The sequence below is a fragment of the Orcinus orca genome, chromosome 19 (assembly GCF_937001465.1).
Source record: "Orcinus orca chromosome 19, mOrcOrc1.1, whole genome shotgun sequence".
NCBI lineage: Eukaryota > Metazoa > Chordata > Mammalia > Artiodactyla > Delphinidae > Orcinus > Orcinus orca.
This window is the reverse complement of record NC_064577.1, coordinates 54950513-54964017: the sequence shown is the minus strand read 5'-3', so window position 1 is coordinate 54964017 and position 13505 is coordinate 54950513. Positions and strand designations below refer to the sequence as shown.

General features: G+C 36.7%; 1 protein-coding gene across 6 annotated transcripts in view; it reads left to right on the top strand.

Annotated features, from left to right (window-relative positions):
* STXBP4 (syntaxin binding protein 4) overlaps positions 1–13505 on the top strand; it is a 183367-nt gene that overhangs the window by 19273 nt on the left and 150589 nt on the right. For 5 of the 6 annotated variants that reach the window (XR_007473320.1, XM_004271799.3, XM_033431782.2 and 2 more), the window contains 2 exons: positions 12793–12899; positions 13073–13292. The exons of the other annotated variant lie outside the window; for it this stretch is intronic. Coding sequence is in view for 4 of the 5 variants with exons in the window: in XM_004271799.3 (XP_004271847.2) it covers positions 12793–12899; positions 13073–13292 (327 nt within the window). In the remaining variant the exon portion in view is untranslated. The remainder of the gene's footprint in view (positions 1–12792; positions 12900–13072; positions 13293–13505) is intronic. 6 annotated transcript variants of the gene reach the window in all.

The window sequence follows — 13505 nt, the reverse complement described above, 5'->3', positions numbered from 1 at the left end:
TGGTGTCAGTTATAACTTCTCTGTTTTTATTTCTAATTTTGTTAATTTGAGTCCTCTCCCTTTTTTCTTGAGTCTGGCTAAAGGTTTATCAATTTTGTTTATCTTTTCAAACAACCAGCTTTTAGTTTCATTGATCTTTGCTATTGTCTTATTTATTTATTTATTTCTGATCTGATCTTTATGATTCCTACTCTGATCTTTATGACTTCTTTCCTTCTACTAACTTTCGGTTTTGTTTGTTGTTCTTTCTCTAGTTGCTTTAGGTATAAGGTAGGTTGTTTATTTGAGATTTTTCTTGTTTCCTGAGGTAAGACTGTATTGCTATAAACTTTCCTCTTAGAACTGCTTAGGCTGTATCCCATAGGTTTTGGATCATTGTGCTTTCATTTCCATTTGTCTCTAGGTATTTTTTGATTTCCTCTTTGATTTCTTCAGTGATCCATTAGTTGTTTAGTGGCATATTGTTTAGCCTTCACGTGTTTGTGTTTTTTATAGTTTTTTATTCTTGTAGCTTATTTCTAATTTCGTAGCATTGTGGTCAGAAAAGATTCTTGATATGATTTCAATTTTCTTAAATTTACAGAGGCTTGCTTTGTGGCCGAGGATGTGGTCAATCTTGGAGAATGTTCCGTGTACACTTGAGAAGCATGTGTATTCTTCTGCTTTAGGGTAGAGTGCTCTATAAATATCAATTAAGTCCATCTGGTCTAACGTATCATTTAAGTCAGACCTGTGTTTCTTTATTGATTTTCTGTCTGGATGATCTGTCCATTGATGAAAGTGGGGTGTTAAAGCCCCCCACTATTATTGTGTTACTGTCAATTACTCCCTTTGTGGCTGTTAGTATTTGCCTTATATATTGAAGTGCTCCTATGTTGGGTGTATATATGTTTACAATTGCTATATCTTCTTCTTGGATTGATCCCTTGATTGTTACATAGTGTCCTTCTTTGTCTCTTATAACAGTCTTTATTTTTAAGTCTATTTTTATGGATATGAGTAGTGCTACTCCAGCTTTCTTTTGATTTCCATTTGCATGGAATACCTTCTTCCATCCCCTCACTTTCAGTCTGTATGTGTCCCTAGGTCTGAAGTGGATCTCTTGTAGACAGCATATATACAGGTCTTGTTTTTGTATCCATTCAGCCAGTCTGTGTCTTTTGGCACATTTAATCCATTTACATTTAAGGTAATTATTGATATGTGTGTTCCTATTGCCATTTTCTTAATTGTTTTGGGTTTGTTTTTGTAGGTCTTTTTTCTTTTCTTTCTCTTTTGTTTTCTTCTGATGATCATATTTAGTGTTGTTTGGTTGTTTTTTTTCTTTTTTTGTGTGTATCTATTGTAGTTTCTGGGTTTGCTGTTCCCATGAGGTTTTGATATAGTAGTCTATATGTACAAGGTTGTTTTATGTTGCTAGTCTTTTCCCTGCCTAGAGGAATTCCTTTAGCATTTGTTGCAAAGCTGGTCTGGTGGTGCTGAATTCTCTTAGCTTTTGCTTGTCTGTAAAGCTTTTGATTTCTCCATCAAATCTGAATGAGAGCCTTGCTGGGTAGAGTATTCTTGGTTGTAGGTTCTTCCCTTTCATCACTAAATATATCGTGCCACTCCCTTCTGGCTTGCAGAGTTTCTGCTGAGAAATCAGCTGTTAACCTTATGGGAGTTCCCTTATATGTTATTTGTCATTTTCCCCTTGTTGCTTTTAATAATTTTGCATCTTTAATTTTTGTCAATTTGATTACTATGTGTCTCGACCTGTTTCTCCTTGGGTTTATCCTACCTGGGACTCTCTGTGCTTCCTGGACTTTGGTGGCTATTTCCTTTCCCATGTTTGGGAAGTTTTCAACTATAATCTCTTCAAATATTTTCTCGGGTCCTTTCTCTCTCTCTTTTCCTTCCGGGACCCCTATAATCCAATGTTGGTGCATTTAATGTTGTCCCAGAGGTCTCTTAGGCTGTCTTCATTTCTTTTCTTTCTTTTTTCCATATTCTGTTCCACAGCAGTGATTTCCACCATTCTGTCTTCCAGGTCACTTATCCATTCTTCTGCCTCGGTTATTCTGCTATTGATTCCTTCTAGTGTACTTTTCATTTCAGTTATTGCATTGTTCATCTCTGTTTGTTTGTTCTTTAATTCTTCTAGGTCTTTGTTAAACATTTGTTGCATCTTCTTGATCCTTGCCTCCATTCTTTTTCTGAGGTCCTGGATCATCTTCACTACCATTATTCTGAATTCTTTTTCTGGAAGGTTGCCTATATCCACTTCATTTAGTTGTTTCTCTGGGGTTTTATCTTGTTCCTTCATCTGGGACATAATCCTCTGCCTTTTCATTTTGTTTATCTTTCTGTGACTGTGGTTTTTGTTCCACAGGCTGCAGGATTGTAGTTCTTCTTGCTTCTGCTGTCTGCCCTCTGGTGGATGAGTCTATCTAAGAGGCTTATGCAAGCTTCCTGATGGGAGGGACTGGTGGTGTGTAGAGCTGCGTGTCGCTCTGGTGGGTACAGCTCAGTAAAACTTTAATCCACTTGTCAGCTGATGGGTGGGGCTGTGTCCCCTCCCTGTTGGTTGTTTGGCCTGAGGAGACCAAGCACTGGAGCCTACAAGCTCTATTTTGGGGCTGATGGCAGACTCCGGGAGGGCTCATGCCCATGAGTACTTCCCAGAACTTCTGCTGCCATTGTTCTTGTCCCCGTGGTGAGCCACCGCTGCCCCCTGCCTGTGCAGGAGACCCTCCAACACTAGCAGGTAGGTCTGGTTCAGTCTCCTGTGTTGTCACTGCTCCTTCCCCCTGGGTCCTGGTGCACATAAGACTTTGTGTGTACACTCCAAGGGTAGAGTCCCTGTTTCCCCCAGTCCTAAGTCCTGCAATCAAATCCTGCTGGCCTTCAAAGTCTGATTCTCTGGGAATTCCTCCTCCCATTGCCAGACCCCCAGGTTGGGAAGCCTGATGTGGGGCTCATAACCTTCACTCCAGTGCATGGACTTATGTGGTATAATTGTTCTCCAATTTGTGAGTCACCCACCCAGCAGTTATGGGATTTGATTTTATAATGATTGCACCCCTCCTATTATCTCACTGCAGCTTCTCCTTTGTCTTTGCATGTGGGGTATCTTTTTTGGTGAGTTCCATTGTCTTCCTGTCGATGATTGTTCAGTAGTTAGTTGTGATTCCTGTGCTCTCGCAAGAGGGAGTTAGCACACATCCTTCTACTCCGCCATCTTGAACCAATCTCAGTAAATTTTTAATATTAACTGAATGTTCACTGTGACCATTTCTTAGTGAAAGATATAGAGGGATTGGAAGATAGACCTTTATACTCGTGGCGTTTTAACCTAACAAATGAATAGGAAATAAATATGAAAGTAGCAGATTTCAAGCTGTAAGTAAATGTTATATATTTTTAATTATATGCTGTTCAAATTTTATTTTAAGTCTGGCTGAGAGAGGTTATATTTGAAGACATGTTATCTATTCACTGCTCCCAGTTAGGTTTAACTTAGATCAGTTAAAGTACTTCATTTAGCCTCTTCTAAATACAAAACAAAACAAAACAAACAGAGCAAATAAAATCCACTCACTTCTGAATATGCAGTAATTCTTGTTGAATTTGTTAATTATGCCAGTCACTAGTAGCCCATATGAGAAATTAGATTTAGAATTAAGACTAGAAAATATCTATTTTAGGAGTTAGAAAACCTTACTGTCCTCTTCACTGTAAGAAATATGTAAAGCATGAGTTCCTTTTTGCTCTGGTTGCTAGGAAGCTCAGATCCATATTTGAAGCACTTAGTTAACAAATTGATTACTATATTTTCATGCTCATTTCTCTTGAATTTTATTTGCTATTTCTGTTTTACTAATGTGATTCTACATGTCTTTTGTTGAAAATTGCCTCCCTTTTTGGAGAGATGTAGGACATAAAGAATTTAATAAAACAGTCTATTAATATCACGCTATGTAACATGAGAAGTGATACCCTTATAAAGTCTGTTTATATTGTCATTGTCCTTATTCTAGTTGTTTTGGTTGAATAAATAGTCCTACCCTTACCCCCACCCCGATTCCTACACCAAACACTGTTTAGAAAGCAGTTTGTTTATTCAGTTGGATTTTTTTCCTTGTTAGAAAAAAAAATCAGTTTAACTAGTAACTTCCAAAACAATAGATTTAAATTGTTTCAATCTTGCTGAGATAATAAGGTTTCCTCCAAATACACTTACCAAGTGGTAAGTATTATGCAATAAGCATAGGGTATTATAATGATATAATTTTTGGCTATTGAATTTAATTTATTAACTAAGAGCATACTTAAATGCTAAATTTAAACAAATTCAAACAAACGAAAAACAAAATTTTTCTTGTAAGAATTGAGATGTACTACTTTAGTTTTAAAGCTGAGATATGTCTGTGTGTGTGTGTGTGTGTGTGTGTGTGTGTGTGTTCAGTATAGCTAAGGTATTTCTTAGACTATACTTGAAGTAATGCAGTAGATCATGGTACCTAACAAGTGAAAAGAATTTACTTTTAAGACAAGCATCAATTTGTGCTTTTTTTCCCCCATGAAAAATACTTGTAGTTAAAGTAATAAATTGATAGCAGTGGTGCTGAGTGACTCATCTCCTGTCAGTGATGACAGACTAAGAAATTATACCTATAATGTATATTTTCTCTTGTTGATTTTCTGAGAATTTCATTGTTTGAAAGTGTATTAGAAAGCAAAACCATGTAATAAAGTATATTTTATATTTACCACTAGAGAGCAGCACAGAGTTATTAATGTTTTTTGACAGTATCTGGTCATGTCCAAGAGAAGAAAACAGCCAAAATAGAGAAAGGTGTAGACAGAGAAGAATAAGTAGGTTTGCAGTGCTTACATTTACTTTTGTGTTCTTCGTCAGGTTGGAGAGTTATGTACATGTTTACTCTGCAAATACAAATTAATGCAATTTTATTTAAAAATTTTTTTATGAATAGTAATAATAGAATTTACTGTATTCTAAATACTGTGTTAGGCTTGTTAATAAACTTCTAATCTGTACAAAATTTCTCCAGGTGTTTTCATGGAATAGGAAACAATGGTTCATAGGGTATCCTTATTAAGTTGCTGAACTGAGCAACCGTTAATATTTTTTAAATGCATATGAGTGCTTTCACTTGCTGTAATTTTATTTTAACATTATATTGTTTCAGAACTAATAATATAGGCAATCTCAAGTTTATAGATGGATTATATTTCATTTATATTCCCAAACTTTATAGATAGGGGATTATTGGAACGCAGGAGTTATCTTTAAGTAACCATGGTTAGCTTCTCCCCTTTATCCCAATACACACGCAAAAGTATTTCTCCTCCTGGAATATATGAAATGCAACACTGGTTCAGTAACCAAAATCGTCCTGTCTCTTTGAAAAACGTATTCTGAGTTCAAACTTGGAACATATTGACACGTTTTGCTAGTTCAAATAGGAAAGAAGATTCTCCCAGCTTTAAGAGCTAGAGGTAGTCTATAGGTTGGGAACAAATATACTACGTACTGAGTTAAGGGAAATATGAAATATGGGAACTCCAAGGCCCTTTTCACCCCACCAGCCAATCCGATATCAGTTTGGAGTCTCAGTGTTAAATCTTAGATCTTTTTTGGGGGGGACACTCGTTTGACACATATCCAATTGCCTGGTCAACATTTCCACTTGGATCTCTTAAAGGCATCTCAAATGCAACATGTCTGAGGCAGGACTCATGATAGTCACATCACACCTTCATCTACCCATTTCTTCCCAAACAGACCTCTTTCCAGTGTTCCCAATCTCTGTGAATGACACCTTCCAGTAGCACAAAGTCAGAAAACTAACAGCATCCTAACTACTTCCTCTCCCTTAACACCCATATCCAATTCCTTAGTACATACTGTTGACTGTTCTACCCTCAATAGCTCTTGAACCCATCAGTCTTCTTGATCTCCACTGCCATCACCATTGTTTAAACTATCATCAGTTTTTATCAGACCTCACAATAGCTTTGTCTGCTCTTATGCACCATTCCTATTTCCCTCCCAGCTATCCAACTAATACTTACTTGCCTACAAGGCTCTGTATTATGTGACTTCTGCCCTCTACTTCTCTGACTCTCCATCCCTACCTATGCTTTCAGAGTAGCATTCTTTCAGTCCCTGGAAGGGGCCTGGTTCTTTCTCATCTTATATGCTGCTCCCTCTGACTGAGAACAGCTCCCCCCATTACTTTCAAATATCAATTCAAAGACCACTTACAAAGAGAGGTATTCCTTGTGCTTCCCCCATCCCAAGTCTAGGCCAGGTTGTTTTCCTGTCTGTGCACCTTTCCTTCATATCACCTGTCTGTGCCTGTTTCTTTCCTTCTCAGTTTATGATCATACATCAGTATCTGTGACTGTTTTACCAACTCTGCCTGAGCCACAAGTCTCAGATTATTTCCTAAGTGCAAGGATATTATCTGATTTTATTCACAATAATATCTTTAGTCCCTAGCTTGGTACCTGACACATATTAATTGCTCAATTAATACCAATGAATGAATAATCCTTTAGTCACATTTCTGAGAATTCACTGATCTGCCTGTTTACCATTCAACTGCCACCATCTGGGCTCCACACAAAAGTACCTCTTCTTCTTAGCCCTTTGTGACCGATTCTGAACCACACTTTGAATGTTTTTGTTTTATTCTTTGTTTCTCTGCTAATACTGTAAGGACAGCAGGCAGGAATCAAAATTTTTTCTTCAAAACTAACATATTTCATTTACCTGATTCTAGGGTGCACACACACACACACACACACACACACACACACACACACACACATACAGTCAGCCCTCCATATCCTCGGGTTCCATATCTGTGGGTTCAACCAACCTCAAGTTGAAAATATTCAGAAAAAAAAAATCCAGAAAGTTCCAAAAAGCAAACTTGAATTTGCAGCACAGGCAACTATTTACATGGCATTTACATTGTATTTACATAGCATTTACATTGCATTAGGTATGATAAGTAATCTAGAGATGCTTTAAAGTATGCAGGGAGGGTGTGCATAGGTTTCATGCAAATGTTATGCCATTTCACGTAAGGGACTTGAGCATCCAAGAATTTCGGTATTCAAGGGGGTACTGGATCCACTCTCCCTCAGACACCAAGGGACTACTGTATACACGTACACACACATATATATAAAACAAACATATGGGTATAGAATTACCCGTGTGTAATTCTATCTATCTCTATATATCTATATCTATATATCTTTTTTTTTTTCCTCTCTCTAGCATCTCTGAAATTGAGATGGATCTTACAATAAATGTCATAGTATAATTGGCAGCATTTTTTCACTGGAACTGGGACCAAGGATTTTTGGATAATTAGGACAAAGGCCTCTGGATGGCAGGGGGTAAAGAAACCAATCAATTGGTGGGAGCTAAAGCAGTAGCAGCCAAGAGGGTTCACTTTAAGATGTCACTCACTTTTCTCCTTTGCCATTACTATTTGTGTTAGAGCCACCTTAATTTCCTCAAAGTGTTTCCTGGGCCTTATTCATTTATTGTGGACCTATTGTATACCTGGCACTATGCTCAGAGATATAACCATGAAAAAGACATAGTTCTGATCAACTGAAAGAATCAATGCTGCTAATTTGGGAGTTGCTGAATTAATATACTCCAATGGAAAAAAAAAAGATATGTAAACAAATAAGGACAGTACAGAGTAAGTGCAATAATATATATAAGTAAAAGTGCATTTGGAACAAAGAGAAGGGGACAATTAAGTAAATCTAGGGAGATGGAGAAAACTTACGGCAGAAATAATATTTGAATTTGGTTGTGAAGTTTAAATGAGAGTTCATCAGACAGAGAAGTGGCAAGGTGGGTGGTGGCATTCTAGATAGGAATTAATATGTGTAAGTGAATTAAAGTTTGAAAGACCGTGGCTGATTTGAAGAACATTTTCTGAGAATAGAATGAAGAATTTATATGCGGAGGAGGGAAGGTAGATGATGAGGCTAGAAAAAGTAGGTTGCAGCTAGTTTGTTGTGCTAGGTTTGGGAAGTTCAGTTCAGCTTTTCCCACAAGTGGGCAGTCATAAAGGGTTCTTAATTTGAGGAGTGGGAGGGTTAAATTTGCTATTACTGTAAAAATTGCCTGCAACAGATATGGGATTCTGATTCAACTCACTTCAATTTAACACCTACAATGTACTAGGATTTTATATATGTTATTTATCACAGCAACCTTGTGCAATAGGTACTTATCCCCACTTCACAGCTAAAAAAATGAGTCTCATGGAGATTAAACAAATTGCCTAAATTCATGTTAATAACTGGTATTTAAAAAGTGATACTTCCATTGACTTTCATCCTTTATGAAAGTATGGGAAAGGAATCCAAAGGCTTGCAGGAGCATTCCTTAGTATTTAGGAATAATGAGTTAGCATCAGGCTGTATATATGGTATGGTAACACATTATTTAGAAAACTGTAATGGTCATTATAATCTGAAATGGACAGTGTTGGCAGCTTTTAATGAAAGTATGCAAGTGTTCAAGAATACATTATTATTTCAACATCTTTATAAATGTCAATGTGAAAGAATTCAGACTGAAGTTAGGTGTGTGAAAGTGCTTGGCACCTTGCCTGTCATGTTGTGTAGTTGCTCAATAAGTGCTGAACCAGAATCTAGACAGTGTGGAAGAGGCCTCTCTGAAGTTACTATCTTCACAGACACATTAATCCAGCTGGGGCAGAATTCACTGGCTTTGAATGCCAGACTTTTACAGAAATAGCTTTGTTTTAGTTTGCAGGTTCTGACTTTTAAACAGGTTCAGAAATTCACATGATCAGCTAAGATCTTATTCTAGGAGGCAAAGAAAAGAAAAAAACAACTGCTGTGAGTACTTTTTAGAAACAAAAATATATATAAACACCAGAAACCACAGTCAGAGACTTTCTTCTTCTTCTCTTCTCTGACTCTTGTCTTCCTGGAAAATGCTACTTCAGTACATGGGTGTACTTTAATATAAGATGTGTTAAATTGCCTTACTGAGAACTTTTTCCTCTGCATGGCTAATACTGTGCGACCCAAGAGGCGAATGTGGGAGGCTTCTGTTTTCTGAAGCTTTTTCTCCGTAATGCTGTCAACCAACTGTGGTTTCTATAAGACACATGAATAGAGGAGCTGTCTCCGAGAGTTTAGAATTTAGTTCCGTGTTCCTTGTAGATGAGGTTGTGCACCTCCCCTATCCCCTTCCTTAGCTTTCTTTCATTGTTTATGACTATCTAGCTAGCAAGTTGTGGAGCTCAAATTCGAATTCAAATCTATCTGGTTGCCACAACTCGTGCTCTTTTTTCCTCATCAGTCCACTGCCTCTGAAGACTGCTGCCCAACTAGAAGACAGATGAGGTGCCATCTGGCTTATAGTCCTCATTATAGAATTTTCCCTTTTCAAGGAAGTTCAATAAAAGGCAGTTTAATACCAAGAATATTTAGATTAAAACAAAATAACCTAATATTTACTGTCCACCACCCCAATTCTAAAAGAACCTTTTTTCCCTTGTCAGTGTCCTTTAAATGCTTTGCTCCAATGAAGCAAGGCTTTCTTCATTTTTCCCTTTCTTTACTCAAATTACTTCCAGGCTTTGGGACATAAATCAGTAGTAGAATAGTCATTAAATTTCAGTTATAATCTACCTTATTAAGCTGATTCTAATGAGGAATTTTTTTTGCAGATCCCAAATGGTCTAGAGCTGGATTTAACAATGACATTTATTTAATTTTATTTATTTATTTATTTTAAAATTAGATTTTAAGAACCTCTATTTGGCCCTTACTTCCAATGCCAGTTTTGGAATATAGAACCAAAATAAAATTCATCTGGTTAGGAACATTGTTGAGGCAAATGTCATGAGCTTTCTTTTGATGCTGGAAAATTTCTTTTCTTTTTAATAATATAATATTTTATGCATACAAAAGGATATTGGAACATATATCTAACTTATGAAGAATAATAATGAAACAAATGCCTATGAATCCACTTAGAGTTCAACATTTGACTTATGAAGTAGAAAATTTTACTATTAAGTCTTCCTATATGTTTTCCCCCCACCCCATTGCATTCCCCACCCTCCCTCCCAGAAATAAGCACTCTCCAGAATTTTGTTCTTCCTTAATTTTTATTAGCCTTATCATTTTGCCTGTGGCAAAAAGGTTGTTTTTGTTTGTTTGTTTGTTACCATTTCACTTTAACCTTAAGGAATGTGTTATCCTCAAACTAATATTTAGCATATTAAATTGAAAGCTCTTGTACCTAAGTTTCTAAGTATAGTCTGGGTATAATTGATTTAAATGCATATATAACCAAAGTCTGTCATAAGGCTTGGGCCCAGGTAATACTGAACTGTGTTTATAAAATCTTACAAAATCAGCTCTTTCATTTTACTGAATATTTAGGATCCATATGGTAGATACTTCCTCCATATTGCTTAGTCTTTTCTAGCATTACTACTGTGTTTTATTCCCCATACATCTATCAAATGGAAGGAGAAAAAAACATCACTTGTGAATATAGCAATTGTGTGTTCTCTGACTTTGCTAATTATGTTTAATCACATACCTATAAAATCCAAATTAGTTTTCAAATTTTATATATTTTAAAATCAAATTACCTTTTTGGATTTTTTTATGTTTATATTTCAGAAGGGTCATAGGGTCATTATGCATTTAGATTATAATATCTTTCATTACACAATATTTGAAATAACATGTTCCCATAAAAATTCTTGATAAATATTTTATATTTATTTTGCTTTCCTGTATACTCAGTATTCAGTGTGAGAGATAATAGTAAAGGTCTTTTTTTTTTTTTGCTGTACGCCGGCCTCTCACTGTCATGGCCTCTCCTGTTGCGGAGCACAGGCTCCGGACACGCAGGCTCAGCGGCCGTGGCTCACAAGCCCAGCCGCTCCATGGCATGCGGGATCTTCCCGGACCAGGGCACGAACCCATGTCCCCTGCATCAGCAGGCAGACTCTCAACCACTGTGCCACCAGAGAAGCCCAGTAAAGGTCTTTTTTTTAAAAATTATTGTTATTTAAAAGTAAAGTAACCATAAATCACCATTATTATATATTATATACGTTTATTACATATAATGCAGTTCAGACCAAAGATCAGTTATTCAGGGATATATCAATATTGTATCAGACTTTCAAACAGAGGGGTCTCATAACATGGACCTTTTTTATAACTCCAGTTGATTCTTTTCATCAAGGAAGTGTGGGAAATAATACTTAGGTAATGTTTACAGTATGAAAACAAAAACAGTAAGTGCAGAAGCTATCCCAGGGATAGCTTGGGGTTAAAGGCCTGCAGATACCTGAACTCTTCCTACTTCCCCATCCTCATTTCTCATGATTTCTGGCTCACACTTTTTAATTGAACACTGTGTTGAAGGCTATAGTCCCCTGCACACTATATGTTGCTTCTCATCTCTGTGTCTTTATCCTGCTACCTCCTTGATGGTAATATGTTTCTTCTTTACTTCCTTCCATCCCCTTATCTTCACCATCTCTTTTCCCTGGTTAAGCCTATTAATTAAAACTTATTTTATACATAGTAGATAAGACTTTTTAAAAGATCTTTCCTTGAATTTGTGGAACTTACTTAAATACCATCAAGGGTGAAAATGCTTTCTAACCATATAAGCTTCTTCCCTAGTTATAGAAATAATGCTTTCTGTGTTTGTACTAATGATAAATGGAGAAGCATCTTAAGAGCTGAAAATTAAGAGAGCTCATTCTTCTTTTCCAGTTTGAATTAAAAGAAAAGGCAGGGCTTCCCTGGTGGCACAGTGGTTGAGAGTCCGCCTGCCGATGCAGGGGACAGGGGTTCGTGCCCCGGTCCAGGAGGATCCCACATGCCGCGGAGCGGCTGGGCCCGTGAACCATGGCCGCTGAGCCTGCGCGTCCAGAGCCTGTGCTCCGCAAGGGGAGAGGCCGCGGCAGTGAGAGGCCCGCTTACCGCAAAAAAAAAAAGGCAAATGAAGACTGAGAAAACTTGCCTAACATGTACATTAAATTTTGTAACTTTTGTGCTTTGTCTTATTCAGTTAGGCTAGTTACAGGCAGAGCCAGGACTTGACAAAGACAATGCCAGGCAACCAATTAGAATTGGTCGTTATTAGTAGGATGTGAATAAAGCTACCTGTCCAACCAACTGGGCCTGAGTCACAGGAGGGGCAGTAGGTCCAGTGAAGAAGATGTTTCACCATGAACAGAAATGTGGGTAGAATCAATATAATTAAGATCCTTGACTGAATTTTTAAAAATTCTACCTGTGGAATAACTCAGTGTTTGGTGGGATGAAAGATAAAGGAATGCTCAGAAACTGAAGTGAATGAGGCTTATATTCTGAAATATACCAGAATTATTTAACCTACTTTATCACATTCAGAGCTGTGTTTGTCTCATACAACTGACCTTTTAAAACAGGCCTCTTTCCTAGTGTACCAGACTATGTCTTCATATATTCAGGATTCCTTAGGCTGAAAGTTTATTCAAGGAGTACTTGAACATTTCCATTTCATTCATGTATATTACCAAACCAGACTTTAATCAAACCATTTTGCTGTTGAGGTTCTTTGTCTAAAATTTTCTTTTTACTCTTTTCTTTAAGACATTCTTTACTAAAACTGTGCTTTGCTTTAATTGCATCAATTAACTTTTTAAGAAACACCTTAATCAGTTTCTTTACAAATGTTACTATTTTTGTTAGGATGGACGTTTGAAGCCAGGAGATCAACTTGTCTCAATAAACAAGGAGTCTATGATTGGTGTATCATTTGAAGAAGCAAAAAGCATAATTACCAGAGCCAAGTTGAGGTAACTATTCTATCTGTAAGATAGAATGAGTCATTTAGCATGTGTCCCTAAAAATAGAAATTTAAGTTGTCCTAGTACTTTAGACCCAAAAGAAGTATTTTTTGATAATATATGAAACATATCTTAGAATTCAATAGTACTATATCCATAAAGTGATTTCTTTTTAATGCTAGGTCAGAATCTGCTTGGGAGATAGCATTCATAAGACAGAAATCTCACAGCAGTCATTTAGAAAATCCATCGTGTTCATCCCTTTTACAAGCTACAGGAGAATATGGACCTCAAGCCTCAAAATTTAGTCTTCTTTCTTCTTCCCCTGAAATACTAATTCCAAAGACCTCATCGACTCCCAAATCTACAGATGCCATTTTATCTTCTTTTAAGATAAATCAGGTAATCTTAACTTTTTCTATTTATGTAGTCCACAAATCCCCTATGTGTCATTATGTTTGTCATATACATATAGAACTATAATTTTGGTAATATAGTTTGTTAACAGATTGGTATTTCCTTGAAAGATCTTTTCTTTGTTTAAGATTTTATGCTATGCTGTCAATAAATACAGTTTTTCAAGTCAATATATTGTTTGTCCAGAAAATCATGATC